At 38.9% G+C, this 20,404-nt stretch overlaps 1 protein-coding gene across 1 annotated transcript in view; it reads left to right on the forward strand.

The window, feature by feature from the left end:
• ZRANB3 (zinc finger RANBP2-type containing 3) overlaps positions 1-11,896 on the forward strand; it is a gene marked incomplete in the record, with an annotated part of 262,721 nt that extends 250,825 nt beyond the window's left edge. Inside the window, 4 exon segments of the mRNA XM_045164245.1 lie at positions 3,957-4,067; positions 5,123-5,525; positions 8,518-8,649; positions 11,083-11,896. Coding sequence (XP_045020180.1) covers positions 3,957-4,067; positions 5,123-5,525; positions 8,518-8,649; positions 11,083-11,181 — 745 coding nt within the window.
• Positions 11,897-20,404: the final 8,508 nt, after the last annotated feature.

The raw sequence follows: 20,404 nt of genomic DNA on the forward strand, positions 1-20,404 counted from the left end.
TAATACCAAAGGCAAGGCTTAATATCTCATTGCCCCTCAAAGCTAGGAAGCTTTTAAGTTCATTTAGAATCTACTGGAATACTTTAGCAAAATGCTTTTGTGGAGGGAATAAAATGATTGAAGAAATGGGGTGTGTGTGTGTGTGTGTGTGTGTGTAGGAATTTAGGAGCTAAAAGGGCAAATTAAAGAATACTAAAAGAATTCACTCTGATTCCTTTTTGCTTTAAGAAAGACACACAGGTAGAAATGCAAACATGTGAAAAGATAGTCATCATTCCTCTTAATAGGAGAAATTCAAATTTAAAGCTGTAACAGCACACCAGTCACCGTTGGCAGCGACGTTTTAACTGCTATACCTTGTGCTGGTGCAAGTGTGAGGGACTGTCCTCCACTGCTGGTGCGGTCTATAAATTGGTAGGGCCTCCCAGGTGGCTCAGTGGTAAAAGATCCACCTGCCAGTGCAGGAGATGCAGGTCCCTGGGTCGACACGATCCCCTGGAGGAGGGCATGGCAACCGACTCCAGTATTCTTGCCTGGAAAACTCCTTAGAGGAATTTTTAGAGGCAAGAGGTCAGAGGAGCCTGGCAGACTACAGTTCAGGAGGTCGCAGAGTCAGGCACAACTTCTGCTGCCGCTGCCGCTAAGTCGCTTCAGTCGTGTCTGACTCTGTGCGACCCCATAGACGGCAGCCCACCAGGCCCCCCCGTCCCTGGGATTCTCCAGGCAAGAACACTGGAGTGGGTTGCCATTTCCTTCTCCAATGCATGAAAGCGAAAAGTGAACGTGAAGTCGCTCAGTCATGTCTGACTCTTTGCGACCCCATGGACTGCAGCCCACCAGGCTCCTCTGTCCATGGGACTTTCCAGGCAAGAGTACAACTGAGCACTATACAAATTGGTACCAACCCAGAAGAGAACAATGTGTCAAAATCTATCCAAACTTAGAGCACCCAAGATCTTTGACTTAGCAAGTCTGCTTCAGGGAATTTATTCTACAGATAGTTCTTGTATAGAAAATAGGGATATTTGGGATAGGACTGTTTATTACGGCATTATTTGGGCTAGCAGAGTCTAGAATAACCTAAATGGGCATTAATCAGAGACTAGTTAGATAATGAAATAACATGAAACCATTAAAAGTATAGAGCAATCTTATGTGTGCTAATATGGAAAGATCTCCAAGAATGTATCTTTAGGCAAAAAGAGCAAGGTGAAGATTAGTGTATATTATTCTACCTTTTGTTTTCGTTTTAATTTTTATTAGAGTATAGCTACTTTACAATGTTGTGTTTCTGCTGTACAGCAAAGTCAATCCGTTATATTAATACATATACATATAGCTTTTTTTGGATATACATATAGCCTTTTTTGGATTTCCTTCCCAGTTAGGTCACCACAGAGCATTGAGTAGAGTTCTGTGTGCTATACAGAAGGTTCTCATTAGTTATCTATATTATACACAGTATCAATAGTAAATATATGTCTATCCCAATCTCCCAATTTATCCCACCCCGTCTCCCCCTCCCTTGGTGTCCATGTTTGTTCTCTACATCTGTGTCTCTATTTCTGCTTTGCAAATAGGTTCATCTGTCCATTTTCCTAGATTCCACCTATATGCATTTATATACAGTATTTCTTTTTCTGACTTATTTCACTTTGTATGACAGTCTCTCGGTCCATCTGTGTCTGCAAATGGCAGGTTTTTTTCCTTTATATGGTTAAGTAATACTCCATTGTATATATGTACCACATCCTCTTATCCATTCCTCTGTTGATGGACATTAAGGTTGCTTTCATGTCCTGGCTGTTGTAAATAGTGCTGCAATAAACATTGGCATGTATGTATCTTTTGGTGTTATGGTTTTCTCCCGGTATATGTCCAAGAATGGGATTGCTAAGGTCATATGGTAGTTCTATTTTTATTTTTTTTAAAGGAGCCTCCACACTGTTCTCCACATTCCCACCAACAGTGTATGAGGGTTCCCTTTTCTCCATACCCTCTCCAGCATTTATTGTTGTAGATTATTTTTTGATAAACACCATTCTGATCTGTATGAGATGGTATCTCATTGTAGTTTTGATTTGCGTTTCTCTAATTATTAGTGATGTTGAGCATCTTTTAATGTGCCTCTTGGCCATCTGTATGTCTTCTTCGAAGAAATGCCTATTTAGATCTTATGCCCATTTTTTATTGGGTTGTTTGTGGTTTTTTTGATACTGAGCTGCACGAGCTCTTTGTATACTTTGGAAATGAATCCCCTTGTTGGTTGCTTAGTTTGCAAATATTTTCTCCGATTCTGAGGGTTGTCTTTTCATCTTGTTTATGGTTTCCTTTGTCATGCAAAAGCTTTCAAGTTTAATTAGGTCCCATTTATTTATTTTTGTTTTTAAAAATAAAAAATATAATGGAGAGTGACTGCTAATGACTATGGGTTTCTTTCTGGGGTTATAAAAATGTTCTGTAATTAGATAGTCATGATGTTACAGCCTTGTGAATATACTAAAATACACTGAATTGTAAACTTTAAAATGGTAAATTTTATGATATGTGAATTATATGACCATAAAAATACAAAGAAATAAAGGTATGCATGCTCCTGTGCTCAGTCTTGTTCAACTCTTTGTGACCCCGTGGACTGTAGCCTACCAGACTCCTCAGTCCATGGGATTTTCCAAGAATACTGGCGTGAGTTGCTATTTGCTCTTCCAGGGGATCCTCCCGACCCTGGGATCAAACCCATGTCTCCTGTATCTCCTGCATTGCAGGTAGATTCTTTACCACTGAGCCATCAGGGAAGCCCCCAAATTAAAGTTATACACCTTTACAAAAAAAAAAAAAAAATGAACTGTTTCTAAAAGGATGTATTGAAAACTGGCAAAAGATGTAGTTTGGTGAAGTGGGGAGAAAATGATGGGAATGGAAGGGAGGCTTATTATTCACCACATACAGAAGTGTGTGCCTTTAAAATTCTGAAATATGCATTTGTATCACCTAATCAAAAATACCATACTTTATGGAAAGGGAATCTGTTTATTAAATATACTTTAACAATATAAAAGCAATTTAAAAAATTTTACCTATAAACTGCACAATTCCATTGTGATTTAACTTTGGTATTATTGTCAAGTTACCAAATGAAGTATTTGAGAATATGAAGAAATGCACGTTTAGAGTAATTTTTAAAGAAAACTGCAATTTTTAAAGAAAACTGTAAACCACTCTAGAAACTAGGCCATGCTAATTAGAAGGAATTAATTGGGTAATTGCATTTCACCTACTTAAAATCCCCCATCACCTGTAATTGAAGTAACTGTCCTCTCTCCTTCCAGTCCCTAAACCATTATGTGGTATTGATAGTGTTGTGTAATAAGGTTCCGAATCCCTCATCAAAAGTGGCTTTATGTCGGTGGAGGATTCCATAAACCCTGTATGAGATGATAATAATGGAAACAACCTTGAGATTATACACAATGTGATTGAACCTGATTAAAGAGAATAACTTTATCCAAATATGATGCTACACTGTTATAACTGATTAAGGTGAATGAGGAGCCTTGAAGAGAAGGCCAAGAGGAGGTAAAAATGCAGTTGGAGATGCTCTGCATGGCTTGGCAAGCAGTTTGCCTACAGCTGTCAGTGGTACATGAATTTGATCACTTCTTATTCCCACACCCACTCCTTTTTTCCCGTGAGTGAAAATTGGTCCAAAGGATATTGACTGACTCTTGAATTTCTTAGAAAAATAAATCTTCAGAAAACTTATTTGGCACAAAGAGATGTGTTTAGCACACATGGGGACCAATGTAGAGGAAGAAACTCCCGTTCCCTAATTTAAGTATTAGCATGATGAATAGACTTATATATTCCTTATTCTCCTACTGCTTTTGCAAGGAGCAGTGTGAACATGAAATAGAGAAACTCTTAAAGGACATCCACTTCATGTGTATTTGTTTCAGATATATAACGAAAGAAGATGTTGCTGCAGCCTCGATGGACAAGGTGAAGAATGACGGGGGCCATGTCCGACTGATCACAAAGGGGCCCAGGCCAGGGGACCCTTCTACAAAGTAAGAGGTTTTTTACTTGTCAGGCGTAAAAGTACCTAGTACTTAGTGATACCCAGTACCCAGTAGTACTAAGACTCTTTCTTTAAATGAATGTATTAATTTCTATAACAATAGTTTACCTCTTGTGTGACCAGTTTACACGTTACAAAAAGCTTTCACAATGTAATAGCTCTTCTGTCCTAGCAACGCTGCGAGGCTCCTGATGCCCTTATCTTAGAAATTAGAGATCAAGAAGGTACCTGAGGCTAAGTGGGTTATAAGACCTGCCCCAGGCTACCAGATACTAGTACTGAGGTCCAATCTGGGCTCTGCCCCCCAGTCTTGAGTTCTTTCTATCATAAAAAGTTTTTCTTTTAACACTTCTAACAGCAAAGTAGCTATTGTAATTCCCATGCAGGACTTTCCAACATTCTTGAGTAATGTACCTTTTCCTTTAGTTTAACAAAGTGAGCTTATGTCCTGCCATGTTTCATCTCTAATTTTAATTCTGTCAACTCCGAGTTTTCCTGTAGGAGGCACATATGTAGCAAGTCTCCCATTCTAATTCCTATCAGTACTGTTGGTTCCCTGGTTCTGTCACTGAATGGATGTGAACAGTCTGTCTCCTGAAGGCCAGCAATATTCAGATAGATGTTCATGGAAATCTTGGTAATGGCCTCCTGGTCCTAATGAAGTGTGTGACCCAACACATTGAGTGAGCAGGGTAGCCTGTCTTTTCCCAGACTGAAGAAGGATTTTCTAACTTTTCATTTTCCATCTTCTCTAGACGCTTCAGAGTCTGTGTAACTTGCAGACATCTAAGTTCCAAAGACAGGCAGCGTATTTGTATTCAAATTAATTTTTCTGAACACGCCATTCTTTCTTTTCCTTGGAGTGTAACAGAGTGCTGACTATAGCTATCAATACTTCATCTCCACGGTGGATCGCAGAATCTGTGTGCCCTGTGTTTACTGTTTGTCAGCACAGAAACTCTGAAGACCTTTAAATGAAGTAACAACGATTTACAATAGAGTAAGCCTTAATTAATTACCTATTCAATGTTTTGCCCCTTCTAGAGAATTTCTTGAAGGTGGAGAATGTGTCCCATTTCTAAATCCCTGCACAGCCCAAGGTGATCTCATTCTGAAGGCTTCGACATCCAAAGGCTATTTGCAGGCTGTGGATAACGAAGGAAATCCACTTTGCCTTCGCTGTCAGCAACCCACTTGCCAAACTAAGCAAGAGCGTAAAGCAGATGCTTGGGATTCACGGTTCTGTTCTCTGAAATGTCAGGAGGAGTTTTGGATTCGATCTAATAATAGTTACCTGCGAGCCAAAGTATTTGAAATTGAACATGGTGTGTGTCAGCTGTGTAATCTGAATGCACAAGAACTCTTTTTACGTCTGAGAGATGCCCCTAAAAGTCAGAGGAAGAGTCTTCTGGATGCTACCTGGACCTCAAAGCTCCCATTAGAACAGGTAAGTTTTAATCACTGACTGATAAAGACAGCATTGTACTGAGTGATGAATATTGACTCATTTTCCTCTTAAAACCTTTTTAATATGGGAATTCTCAGAAACATTTACAAAAGCAGAATAATGAACCCACACACCTGTCAACCGACTTTACCAACATTTTGCTATTCATTTCATGTTTCCCTCACTTCGATTCTTCTTCTCTCCTGGAATTATTTTAAAGTAGATCTCATACAGCATTTCATTTCACCCTTAGATACTTTCATTATATACCTTTCACAGATGAAGACTTTCTTTCTCCCTCCCCTTTGTCTTTCTCTTTTAAATATAAACCCATAGCCCAATATCCATGATCACACCCAACATAATTATAATTCCAGTTACAATTAAGTCCATGTTTGGTTTCCCAGATGATCTCAAAAATGCCTTTTTACAATTGCTTTGTTCAAATTAGGATCAAAATATGACCTGCACATTGCATTTGGTCATTATACCTCTTATGTTTCATTTAATCTGTAATATAACCCCTTTCCTTTTTTTACGCCACTGATTGTTGAAGATACCCGGTCATTTGCCTGTGGGATTTCCCACATTCTGGATTTGTGTGTGGTCCACATTTTGGACCTGTATCCTCATGATGTCGTTTGACGTGTTTCTCTGTCTTCCTGACTTACTGAATAATGGTTATAAGATCTAGAAGTTTAATTAGATTCTTTTTTCAACATTTTTTAATGTGACTATTTTTTAAAGTCTTTACTGAATTTGTTACAGTATTGTTTATGTTTTATGTTTCGGTTTTTTGGCCTCAAGGCATGTGGGTTCTTAGCTCCCCCACCAGGAATCGAACTTGTACCCCCTGCACTGGAAGACAAAATCTTAACCACTGAACCACTGGGAAGTCCCTAACTAGATTCTCATTAGATTATTTTGGGAAGAGATCTTAACAGATGGTACTTTGCATTAGGAGGCACTTAGGGTCTGGTCATTCCACTTTTCATGATGTTAATATTGAGTGACAAGGGGTAAATAGATAATCCCTAAAATGTAGTTCATTACAATGTGAAAGAAACTTATATTTGTTTATCCCATTGTAAAATGTAATTTATTATAAAATACTCTTCTCAGCACAGTATTCTCAGTATCCACTTTGACTCCCAAAACTCAGTTGGGTTTCCAATGTTGTGATCCAAGCACCTCTAAACTTCAAACTAGAGCAAAATGTGTAAATTTGTAGTATGCTTCATTTTAAAAAATGACTCTACAAAAATACTGGATAAATTCCAGCAAAAATCTTACAATTTTATTTACTTAGTATTGCTGAATTAACTAATAAGCATTTCTGCAAAGATGTAGCATGACTTTCAGAGCTAGAGAAATACACTATTCCCCTAACATTATCCAGAGCTCCTGAAAGATCTAGTCTAGTTGGTGAGCGGCATGTGACACCCATCCCAGAAACATCAGCCAGACTCCAGCTACTGTCTGCTGCCTCCATGTGGAGACTTCCAAAAGACACAAAGAAATGACGCATGGACATCTAGAAGGCAGTCTGTCCAAGAATACAGAAGTAACGTAGCATACGTCTAGAAGAGGAGCGCTTAGGGAATAAGCAGTGCCCAGGGCACAGATGGGGACGACCAGGGGGAGAAGGGGTGATTCTTTCCAGAGGTGAGTTTAGGATGTAGAAAGCTGGCCCCAAGTGATTTAGAGTTCTTGGGAAGAATAAAGAAGCACCTTCTGGATCACAAAATGTCACAGTGGAAGACTGCTCAGGGCAAAAGATTTGGTTACATACGAGACGACCAAAATGGATGTTTTTCCCCTCAGAGTATGCCACTTGCTTTATGCACAAGGCTGCCATATGACATTGCCTCTAACAATGCCAACCTCAAAAAGAAAAATCAATATATATCTTCTAACCGAAGTTGGGAAGTTCAGTATAAAAGAGAGAAAGTCAGTCCATCTACAGCGGAGTTCAGGTAGACCGTTTACTGCTCCAGTTTGCTGCCTCCTAGGGCTGCGCTCTTGGGCCAGACACTGTTAGGTCCCTGTGCTGTCTGTGGGCCTGACAACTCTCCTAAAGCACTTCAGAGGTATATCACAGGTTCCCATGGCCATCAGCCATGAAGTTGCTTATAGTCTTCCTTGTTTAAGACCAAGGAAATAAAAACCACTTTCACACTGATCTTTGTCCCATTTAAACAACTCTATCTACACTGCTATGCTGTGAGCTGTGACCTTATATCAAATGCTAAAATAATACCAATTAAACGTCAGTCATCACTGGTTAAATATACAGTGTGTCTACAAGGACTGGCCTAGGTAATGTCTACTTTAAATGAATATCTTTGTTTATTCTAAATATTCAAGTTACAGAAGTTTGTTCTAGAAATTTGATTCCAGGCCATGTAATTTAGGAGGTTCTCAGGTAATTGCAAAAGTTCTAGATGATCACTATTAAACTGTCATTGGTACAAATACACATGCATTTAGGTCAACAATTAAAGACTTGAGTTCAGTAATACTCAGAAGTTTTCCATTTCTAATCTTTTTATCAGTTTTGTTTTAGTAACTATATAAACTAGTTCAAAGGTGCATAAGCAACTGATTTTTCCCAGTCTGAAGGAGGCTTGATATTTTATTTTATTTTATTTTAATTTTATTTTATTTTTAAACTTTACATAATTGTATTAGTTTTGCCAAATATCAAAATGAATCCGCCACCGGATATTTTATACTTGCTTGTAATTTTTTCAAAATGGGTTTGGGTAAGTGGGGCGGGGGCTGGGGGGGGACCTTTTTCAGAGACATATTTTTTTTATTGCTTTCAAATTGCTAACCTAGAGGGTTTTTCCTACTCACAATAAAAGCTATAAAAAACCACCCTAATGTATTTTTCCCTGTGATTTTGCTGTGTAAACATGACGGCACAATTGAGAACCAACAGTTCCCACAGTGTGTGTTGAAAACTGCTGATGCTGTGTTCTTATTACAGCTTAATGAGCTGATAAGAAACCCAGGGGAAGGGCATTTCTGGCAGGTGGACCACATCAAGCCCGTGTCTGGTGGAGGAGGGCAGTGCTCCCTGGACAACCTGCAGACCCTCTGCACAGTCTGCCACAGAGAGGTCAGTGATGCTCGCAGACACATCTGACTCCATCCTAAGACAGCCAATTGGAAATTGTGCATACAGGTGTGGAGGATTATACGGGTGAATCTCTATCCTGGTCTGGGATCTGAGATGTGTTGTATTCTTTTCATTACCTACCACTTGAGTTTTTTCTTGAGGTATATGCAAGCTCTCCAGAGAAGGCAATGGCACCCCACTCCAGTCCTCTTGCCTGGAAAATCCCATGGATGGAGGAGCCTGGTGGGCTGCAGTCCATGGGGTTGCTAAGAGTAGGACACGACTGAGCGACTTCACTTTCACTTTTCACTTTCATGCATTGGAGAAGGAAATGGCAACCCACTCCAGTGTTCTTGCCTGGAGAATCCCAGGGACAGGGGAGCCTGCTGGGCTGCCATCTATGGGGTCACACAGAGTCAGACATGACTGAAGTGACTTAGCAGCAGCATGCAAGTTCTCATTCACAGATGAAAAAGAAACTGCTTCCCTTTCGATTTATTCTAGGACCAGGAAATTTTCACCACTACCTAGAAGGAAATGAATACAACTTACATATTGCACAGTTTTGAAAAGACCCAGACCCTCAAACTAGAAGTTCAGTGAATTGGGACAGTGGCATATGTTTGCATCTGCAACTAAATATGTCCTGAAATATCTGAGAACATGAATAAATTATCTCTAGGACCAACTCAGCTCCACATACAGGCATTACACTGTTGACCTAAATATGAAACCTATTAATCTTGGTACATCTTGGAGTGATTACCTAGTGCTTAAAATGAAAGGAAAGAATAACATAATATGGTCTGTCAACTAGGATGAATTTTTAACAGGTAGTTCAGCAAAAGGTCGCAGGATCTACCCGTTAAGCTATAATCTTAGAAAGCAGCATACATTTAATGTGCAACTTTGTACCCAACTTTTTTTCTACTTATGGCAAAATTTAAGCATTTCCCCATGTTCCCATGATAAGCATTCAGTGTTTATCATCTAAAATGGCTGCATTTTAGTCTATTGAGTACATCTCTGCTGCTGCTGCTGCTGCTAAGTCCCTTCAGTCGTGTCCGACTCTGTGCGACCCCATGGACCGCAGCCCACCAGGCTTCTCCATCCATGGGATTCTCCAGGCAAGAACACTGGAGTGGGTTGCCATTTCCTTCTCCAATGCATGAAAGTGAAGTCACTCAGTCATGTCTGACTCTTAGCGACCCCATGGACTGCAGCCTACCAGGCTCCTCCGTCCATGGGATTTTCCAGGCAAGAGTACTGGAGTGGGGTGCCATTGCCTTCTACTGTGGTTAATTATGCCATTCCCATACTGATGAACACTGAAGTTGTATACATTCTTTGGTTCATATACAAATGCTGCCAACCACATTTTTTTGTATACAAACTATTTTTTACATTTCGAGGTTGTTCCTTAAGATACTCAGTTGTAAAATCATTGAGTCAAGTTTTAAGATTTTGAGTGACAGTTTTGAGACTGCAGGAGATGAATTCTCTCCATGCTGTTTTCCAAAAGGATTGTACTCAGATATGCTCCTTCGATCCTGGCGTGAAAAGTGCCTGTTTAACTGCACTGGTATTGCTGCTGTGGTGAAAAAAGAATTATTTTGTTTACTTGTAATTTTTTCAAAATGGGTTAGGTAAGGGGGGGAAAAGTCTTTTTCAGAAACATATTTTTTATTGTTTTCAAATCGCTAACCTAGAGGCTTTACTTTATTTTAAAGACCCTGATATTTATGAAAACGCTAATCAACTGTATCTACATTGTGAGAATTGTTCAGATCCTTTGCCAGTGTTCATATCATATGAGCACTTTCTTAGCCTCTTTTTAATATTTCAGATTCCTCAATTTAGTCACAAATTTTATTGTGTAAAAACTATGTAAATAACTTTTACATAAATAGGATCATGTCATAAAAAGGGGTTTGTTTTAGTTTTAACCTTTTTTTCCTCTCCGTACCCCTTCTACCTGGATAACTTCACACATACGTGGACTTCAATTGGGCAAAAGATCATCTGATTTCTCAACCGTGCAAACTGTTAGCACAGTCAAGATCTGTAAGAAAATTAAGATTCAGCAAAAGAGAATGCTGTGCCTTCTTCTGTAATCACCTTTTTAGAGTCTCATGAAAAATGTTATTTATATTAGCAAAAGAATCCAATTCTGTTCTACTCATTTTGGTTTTTTGCACTGGCTTGGCTGTTAGGTTGGGAAAGGCTTTTAAGCCCAGAGAACAGGAGGTGGGTGGGCCCTGCACACACCTAAACCTCAGAGTTATTGGCTTAGTAACCCCACTGAGGGCAAAGCACTGGTACACGAGTGTGTGATAATGTATATTTTTTTCAGAATTAACAGTTTTTGAGTCGCTGTAGCTGGTACTTTAATTCTAACACGTGTACACACGCTTTACTTTTTTTTTCCTTTAGAGAACTGCCCAACAAGCCAAGGAAAGAAGCCAGGTGAGAAGACAGTCTCTAGCATCAAAGCATGGATCAGACATCACACGATTTTTGGTAAAGAAATGAAGCATAAACATTTTTAAATGGATGACATATGGTTTATATGTGGAGAATTCACCAAAATTTTTTTGTGCTTGTCTCATACTTTAAAAGTGGAAAATTTCAAAACACAAATCAAGAATTCATCTTTCCTTTTCATGTTAAATGCTTTTAGTGTTAATACTTTTTTAAAGTACTTAACAAACTGAAATACAATACTAAATATTTCTATGATCTTCTTGATATCCATTATATTTCAGTAAGGTTTTGTTAAGCTTTCAATTTTCCCTGACTATAATCACTGTATTATGCATAGATTGTTTTTGAAAAATATACTCTCAATTGCTTGAAAAATGCTGCTGGGTTAGTATTGGGCATGGACTGCTATATGCGAAAATTCAACACTGTAAAGCCATCAGGGAAATTTTGAAGGCAAAATCATTATTCAGTAATTCTAGACCAATCATGACCTCCTTGCTTAGTATGCAGGAGAGATTCTTGTTCACTAAATGCCTCCAAAATGAACCCGGGGTGCATATTTTGAGTGTTGTCTTCTTTTTATTTCTTAGCCAGTTGTCTTTATTGAAAAGATGCTTTTGAAAATAACCTAATTAAACTCATGGTGTTTGTGGACAATTCAGGCTGAAGTAACTGTTAAATCATGTTTTAAAAAAATCAAAATGCCATTTAAACTTGTTTTTAATTTGTCTTAATGCATAAAACTAGGCTTACTGTCAAAGCATTCTTTGTCTCAAGGTTATCATTTTCTGGTTTTGAAGTCCTATTTTATTAAAAGGGTATTCCTGAAATCTCTTTTAAAAGGGATGATGATGATAAAACACTTTTTCTAATGATAAAACACTTTTTCTAAAGTATCATCAGATGGAGATAAATATTTAAAAAGTGCAAGGGTAACATTAAAATGTAATTGATACTCAGACATAAAAGAGTGATGATGAAAGAAAACCAAGACATAATCTGGCAATACGTCAGAATCATGAGAGAATCAGAATCAATACGTCAAAACCCACAAAGTACAGGGTCAAAGAAGAACTACATTCACAAAAGGCCTGTTTGCAAATACTGTTTGGATGTAACATTAGTTTGTGTACTCTTTAGTTTTAATTAGTAGCTTGTATTTCACAACATGGAGGACTTATATTTGTATAAATATTATACAATCATTAATCTTCCAGAGTTTTTTTTAAGTTTATAATATTTCATTGACATGATGTAATGTGTGTTTTCAGTCGTGTCTGACTCTTTGTGACCCTGTGGACTGTAGCCTGCCAGGCTCCTCTGTCCATGTAATTTTTCAGGCAAGAATACTGGATTAAGTTGCCATTCCCTTTCCCCAGGGCTTGCCTGACACAGGGATCAAACGTCTCCTGACCCATGTCTCTTGCGCCTCCTGCATTGGCAGGCAGATTTTTTTACCTGCACCACCTGGGAAGCCCCTTGTATGAGATCAAGTTTTACAGTTCATTTTTAAAATTAGTTGGGCTTTCTTTGGCCTTCTTTCTGCTTTGCTGGTCAGGCTCTTTGCAGTTTTCTGCCTCATTGCCAGGGTAACCAAGGATCTCTCACAGTTGAGAGCTGAGAAGCCAGCATGCTACTTTTCCTCCAGCATGAGATACGTGCAAGTGAAACTGGTCTAAGTAGGTCAGATTTGAGTGGAGCTTGCTCTTTAGATCAAACTAAAGTGGTAATTCTAGGGAGAAAATTTTCAGTGTGGGAACTATATGAGAGTTGGAGGTGAAATGACCCATGAAGATCGTTTCTCTCTTTGCCAGATTTCAAAATGCCAGTTAAAAATTCTATAAGAGCATCAGAAAATTACAAATAGGGCTTCCCTAGTGGCTCAGAAGGTAAAGAATCTGCCAACAATGCAGGAGACCTAGGTTCAATCCTTGGATCAGGACTATCTCCTAAAAAAGGAAATGGCAACTCAGTCCAGTATTCTTGCCTGAAGAATTCCATGGACAACTACACAGGGTTGCAAAGAGTTGGACGCAACTGAGTGACTTTCACTCACTCACTCAGGATATATTTAACCAAGGAGATGAAAGCTTTGTACACTGAAACTACACATCTTTGGTGAAAGAAACTGAAGATGACACAAATGGAAGAAAGTCCATGTTCCTGGATCAGAAAAGTTAATATTGTTAAAATAGCCATACTACCTGAAGCAATCTATAGATTCAGTGCAATCCCTATCAAAATTCCAGTGGCATTTTCGAAGAAATAGAAAAAAAATCCTAAAATGTGTATGGAACCAATAGCCAGAGCAATCTTGAGAAAGTAGAACAAACATACCATTTTTCTGCCCATTTTTTGATTGGGTTGTTTTTTCGATATCAAGCTACATGAGCTGTGTGTATATCCTGGAGATTAATCCCTTGTCAGTTGCTTCATTTGCAAATATTTTTTTCCTAGTCTCAGGGTTGTCTTTTCCTTTTTTTATGGTTTCCTATGCTATGCACAAGATTTTAGGTTTAATTAGGTCCTATTTTTATTTTTAATTATTATGCTAGGAGGTAGATCAAAAAAGATACTGCTGCAATTTATATCAAAAATTGTTCTATGTTTTCTCTAAGAATTTTATACTATCTAGCCTTACATTTAGGTTTTTAGTCCATTTTGAATTTTTTGTGTGTATGGTGTTACAGTGAGCTCAAATTTCACTCTTAAATGTAGTTCTTCTAGCACCACTTAATGAAAAGCCTTTCTCCAATGTAAATTCTTCCCCTGCTTGTCACAGATTAATTGACCATAGGGTCTATTTTTTAAATTTTATTGGATTGTAGTTGATTTACAATGTTGTTAGTCTCAGATGTAGAACAAAGTGATTCAGTTATACATATACATATATATTTTCAGATTCTTATATAGGTTATCACATAACACTGAGTTCCCTGTCCTATAGACACTAGGTCCTTGTTTGGTTATCTATCTTATATATAGTAGTATGTTAATCTTATATATAGTGTACGTTAATCCCAAGCTCCTGATTTATCCCTGCTCCCACATTTTCCTTTTGGTAACCATAAATTTGTTTTTTATATCTGTAAGTCTGTTTCTATTTTGTAAATAAGTTCAGTTGTATCATTTTTTTAATTAGATTCCACATAGAGTGATATCGTATGATATGTCTTTTATTTCACTTAGTATGATAATTTAAGTCCATCCATGTTGTTGCAAATGGCATTATTTTTTGCTTATTTATGAATATATGGATATGAGGGGTGTAGCCGGTGGGGAGGGGAGATGGTGGAGTGAACTGGGAAATTGGGATTGACATATATACACTACTATGTATAAAACACATAATTAACATATATAGCACAGGAAACTCTACTCAGTGCTCTGTGGTGACCTACATGGGAAGAAAATTTTAAAATGGGGTGATATGTGTATACATATGGCCGGTTCACTTTGCTGTACAGCAGAAACTAACATTTTAAAGCATCTATACTCCAATAAAAATTTTAAAATAAAATAAATTTTAGATTTTGCATAGCAAAGGAAGCCATAAACAAAACAAAAAGACAACCTACAGGCTGGCAGAAAATATCTGCAAATAATGCGACCAGCAAGGGATTAATTTCCAAAACCAAACAGCTAATATAGCTTAATGTGGAAAAAAAAAAATTCAAAAAATGGGCAGAAGACCTAAATAGACATTTCTCCAAAGAAAATATACAGATGGCCAACAGGCATACAAAAAGGTAAATGCTCAAGATTGCTCGTTATTAGAGAAATGGAAATCAAAACTACAAAGAGGCATCACCTCAGACCAGTCAGAATGACCATCACCAAACAGTCTACAAATAGTGAATGATAAATGCTGACGAGAGTGAGGAGAAAAAGACCCTCCTGCACTGTTAGGAGTAAGGTAATTAGTACAACCCCTATGAAAAACAGTATGAAGTCTCCTTAAACTAAAAATAGTTACTGTAATATCTAGACCCACTCCTGGACATATATCTGGAAAAGACAAAAATTTGAAAAATATACACATACCTCAGTGTTCACAGCAACACTATTTACAGTATCCAAGACATGTAGGCCACCTAAATGTCCACTGACAGATGAATGAGTGGGTAAAGAAGACGTGGTAAATATGTATATACAAAGACTGTTAGCCACAAAAAGGAATAAAATAATTTTATCTGCAGCAACATGGATTGACATAGAGATTATCATGTTAACTGAAGTAGGTTAGACAAAGACAAATATCATGATATCACTTATTTGTGGAATATTTAAAAAAAATAATACAAATGAACTTATTTACAAAATAGAAGTAGACTCACAGACACAGAAAACAAACTTATGGTTACCACAGGGGACAGTGGGGAGTGAGAGGAGATACACTGGGAGTTTGGGATTAACATATACACACTGCTATATATAAAAGAGGTAAACAACAAGGACCTACTGTATAGCACAGGGAACTACGTTTAATTTTCATAATAACCTGTAATGGAAAAGAATCTGAAAAAGTATATATATTGTGCACATATATAACATATATTAAGAATATATGGGCTTCCTTGGCAGCTCAGCTGGTCAAGGATCTACCTGCACTGCATGAGACCATGGTTCAATTCCGGGGTGGGAAGATCCCCCAGAGGAGGGCATGGTAACCCACTCCAGTATTCTTGCCTAGAGAATCCCCATGGACAGAGGAGCCTGGCGGGCTGCAATCCTTGGGGTCGCAGAGTTGGACACGACTGAGCAACTAAGCACAGCACATATTAAGAAAGTGTATGTATAACTGAAACATTTTGCTGAATCACTAACACAACATTGAAAATTAACTATACTTCAATAAAATAACTTAAAAAGAAAATACAATATTGTAAATAGATAGGCTCCCAACTCCCAAACACCAAAATATATTAGCAAATAATAAGAGACATTAAGGGAGAAACAGACAACAATGCAGTAATTGTAGGGGACTTCAATACCTCTCTATCACGAATGGATAGATCATCCACACAGAAAGTCAAAGGAAATGTTGGAATTGAGCCACATGTTGGAACAAACTGACTTAACAGATATACAGAACATTCTATCCAACAGCAGCAGAATACACATTCTTCTCAAGCGCACGTGGAACATCATCTAGGACAGATCACAAGATAGACACACACACAAATGTTGGCAAATTCATGACAGATCATCCAGCGGTTTTTTCTGAACACAATAAAATGAAACAAGAAAATAAGAGAAAAGTGCAACTATCTACACATATGTGGAAACTAAAAACACACTTCTAAACAACCCCTGGGTCAAAGAAGAAACAAAACTGGAAATGAAAAATTATTTCAGTGCAAATGAAAATGCAACATACTGAATATTGTAGGATGCAGCAAAAGCAGTTCTCAGAGGAAAGCTTACAGCAAAAATTCATATAGTAAGAGATTAAAATAAACAACCTAACCTTACACCTCAAGAACTAGAAAAAGAACAAATTAAGTCCAAAAATTAACAGAAGGAAGGAATTAAAAAATCAGAAAAGATATTAATGAAATATAGATCAGAAAGGATCAACAAAAGTAACTGGTTTTTTAAAAAGATAAACAAAACTGACCATTCTTTAGCTAAGCTAACTAAGGAAAAAATAGGGAAGACTAAAATAAAATGAGACATGAATGAGTTGTATCTTCAGGGTGAATGGTTCCAGAAGGGGCTGGAGTCTACACAAGTCACTGGGACTTACCTTCCATTTCAGAAGCAGCAAGACTTTCACACTCAATCTAGCAAGGAGCCCACCACTTCTGAATAACAATGCCGGTAGCAGCTCAGCTTCCCTTTACAACCCTGAAGATCTTTCTCCGTTTGTGGGGATCGACCTGTGAACCCCAGCTGCTTCAAAGAAAGTTGTTTATAATGTTGCTGAATGAGCAAGACAGAACTTCAGCTTGTTTTTTGTTTGTTTGTTTGTTTTTAAAAGATACCTAACCCAAGTAATGCTCAAAATTCTCCAAGCCAGGCTTCAGCAATACGTGAACCGTGAACTTCCTGATGTTCAAGTTGGTTTTAGAAAAGGCAGAGGAACCAGAGACCAAATTGCCAACATCCGGTGGATCATCAAAAAAGCAAGAGAGTTCCAGAAAAACATCTATTTCTGCTCTATTGACTATGCCAAAGCCTTTGACTGTGTGGATCACAATAAACTGTGGAAAAATCCTGAAAGAGATGGGAATACCAGACCACCTGACTTGCCTCTTGAGAAATCTGTATGCAGGCCAAGAAGCAACAGTTAGAACTGGACATGGAACAACAGACTGGTTCCAAATAGGAAAAGGAGTACGTCAAGGCTGTATATTGTCACCCTGCTTATTTAACTTATATGCAGAGTACATAATGAGAAACTGGGCTGGAAGAAGCACAAGCTGGAATCAAGATTGTGGGGAGAAATATCAATAACCTCAGATATGCAGATGACACCACCCTTATGGCAGAAAGTGAAGAGGAACTAAAAAGCCTCTTGATGAAGGTGAAAGAGGAGAGTGAAAAAGTTGGCTTAAAACTCAACATTCAGAAAACGAAGATCATGGCATCTGGTCTCATGGGAAATAGATGGGGAAACAATGGAAACAGTGTCAGACTTTCTTTTTTTGGGCTCCAAAATCACTGCAGATGGTGACTGCAGCCATGAAATTAGAAGACGCTAACTCCTTGGAAGAAAAGCTATGACCAACCTAGATAGCATATTCAAAAGCAGAGACATTACTTTGCCAACAAAGTTCTGTCTAGTCAAGGCTATGGTTTTTCCAGTAGTCATGTGTGGATATGAGAGTTGGACTGGGAAGAAAGCTGAACACTGAACAATTGATGCTTTTGAACTGTGGTGTTGGAGAAGACTCTTGAAGAGTCCCTTGGACTGCAAGGAGATCCAACCAGTCCATTCTAAAGGAGATCAGCCCTGGGTGTTCATTGGAAGGAATGATGCTAAAGCTGAAACTCCAGTACTTTGGCCACCTCATGCAAAGAGTTGACTCATTGGAAAAGACTCTGATGCTGGGAGGGATTGGGGGCAGGAGGAGGAGGGGACGACAGAGGATGAGATGGCTGGATGGCATCACTGACTCGATGGACGTGAGTCTGAGTGAACTCCAGGAGTTGGTGATGGACAGGGAGGCCTGGCGTGCTGCGACTCATGGGGTCGCAAAGAGTCAGACACGACTGAGCGACTGAACTGAACTGAACCCAAGATGGTAAACCTCAGTAAATGCAGGTTAAAACTGTAATAAGATACTATTTCACATGAATTGAATTGATAAAAAAAATTATCTTTGTCAGTACTGAGAGCTAGCAAGAATATGGAGTAAAAAGAAGTCTCATTCAGAACAAATGGGAGTATAGGTTAGTTCAACCACTTTGGAAAACAACATGACATCCTCTAATGAAGCTAATGAATCACATCTCTCACCAGGTACATACACTGGAGAAACTAGGTGTGGACGAGGAGTAGTCCCCAGAATGTTCACAGAGCCCCGTTTACAGTAGCAAAACCTCTTGGACCACCCAAATATTTGTAACAGAAGACTTGATAAATTGGAAATATTCCACAACAAAATAGTACACAGCTGTGAAAATTAGTGAACTTCAGTTCTGCACATCAACATAAGAGTGGTTCACAAAAGAAACTACAATCCAAGCAAGTCAGGAAGATTACACAATTTTGCTATACACACACAACGTGATAAGGAGTACACTGAGACTGTAGAACACATTCCTATGTGGTGAAAGTAGAAAGACTAGCAAGGCCTAGCTAACAGGAAACTCAGAGAGAGTGGTTACATTTGGGGGGTGGAGGAAAGGGCACGTGATCAAGGAGGGGAACAGGAGCCTTTCAATGTTGGAAAATGCTGTCCTTCTAAAGCCAGGTTTCAGGTTACAGGTATCATTAGCATCCTTTGTGCTTTTTAACATATACATGTTTGGAATCTGAACTAGTTCACAGTAAAAATGGAACCTGGCTTAGATAAAAAAATAACAGTAAATGTACTTTTTGTCGACTCTTTTTTTTTTTTAAAGCAGAATAGTCCTATATAGTGCAAAGGTTCAATGGATTAAAGGAAGATACAAGTAAAACACGGTCCATGCCCTTCAAGATTCTGCAACCTAGCAGAATCAAAGAGCTTTTATATTTGTTGTATAACGTGTCCTGACAGTCACAGCAGGCCTCCTCTCTACTAGCAGGAGGTAACTCATTGGATTAACCAGCATAAGGCTGTGAAGAGCTGGGCAAATGTACTGGAGGTGGCCTGCAGGATGGGGTGTATAAGGAAGGGACCTGATCAGCTGGTGAGTTGGATGACTAGACACAAGAGTGGGGTTCCCAAACAGCAGGATTTCTAAGATAGGCTTCACCTATTGCATAGCTTTGCTGTAAAGCTGCCCCAAATGTTAGGAATGCTATGGCAAACGAAAGGCAGACACCATCTCCTCATTTTGCACCTGAATGACTGCTTACCCTGTTCAGAAATACTTGGTGGCACAGAAGTATCTCCAAGGAGCATCACGGCGCTTACCTACCTGTAGGTGCTGGGACCTGCCCAGGGGCTCCTTCCACTCTCCTGGGTGCCTCCTCCTCATCCTGACCCTGATCCTAGGTCTGAGTTCAGGAAACTTACATACCGTTTTCCTGGTGTTAAACGTGACACTTCTGTGGAAGAATGCCTAGTGGACGTTTCCCTGAGAAGCCTCCTGCCAAGATGCCTCACTTGCTCCTCAGATCCTGATCTCTGCCAGCAGCCCCATGACAGGATCTCTGGAAAAGGCTGTTAGGGAAGGTGTTCACTGAAAGGACTCATGCAGTCCTTCCCAGGGTGGTCCACCCCAGTCCTCACATAAAATACTTGCCTTGGATGTTGTCGCTGAAGGATGGACGTATCCTGGGAGGAAGGCCATCCCTCCTGAGCTCCGGGAGACTTCAGCTCTTTTATATACATCACTGTTTTAACCTAAGCTACAAACAATAGAAGTCTCCATGAGGAACAACCCAAAACACGAATTTTTTGGCGGCACTTACCTTTGACACTCAGGGACTTGTAGCATCTACATACCTGGAGAGGGAAAGTGGGCTTATCTTCCCAGGACCATATCTCCAGGCTTGCCTCCTCTGATCCCCTCCACATGACCACTGAGGACGGTTGTTATAAAACACCAGTGGGATCAGTTCCCTTGTTTTCCATTATTAAGCACTTTAAGATACTCACACCAGCTGCCCTGT

Source organism: Bubalus bubalis, chromosome 2, assembly GCF_019923935.1.
Source record: "Bubalus bubalis isolate 160015118507 breed Murrah chromosome 2, NDDB_SH_1, whole genome shotgun sequence".
Classification (NCBI taxonomy): Eukaryota; Metazoa; Chordata; class Mammalia; order Artiodactyla; family Bovidae; genus Bubalus; species Bubalus bubalis.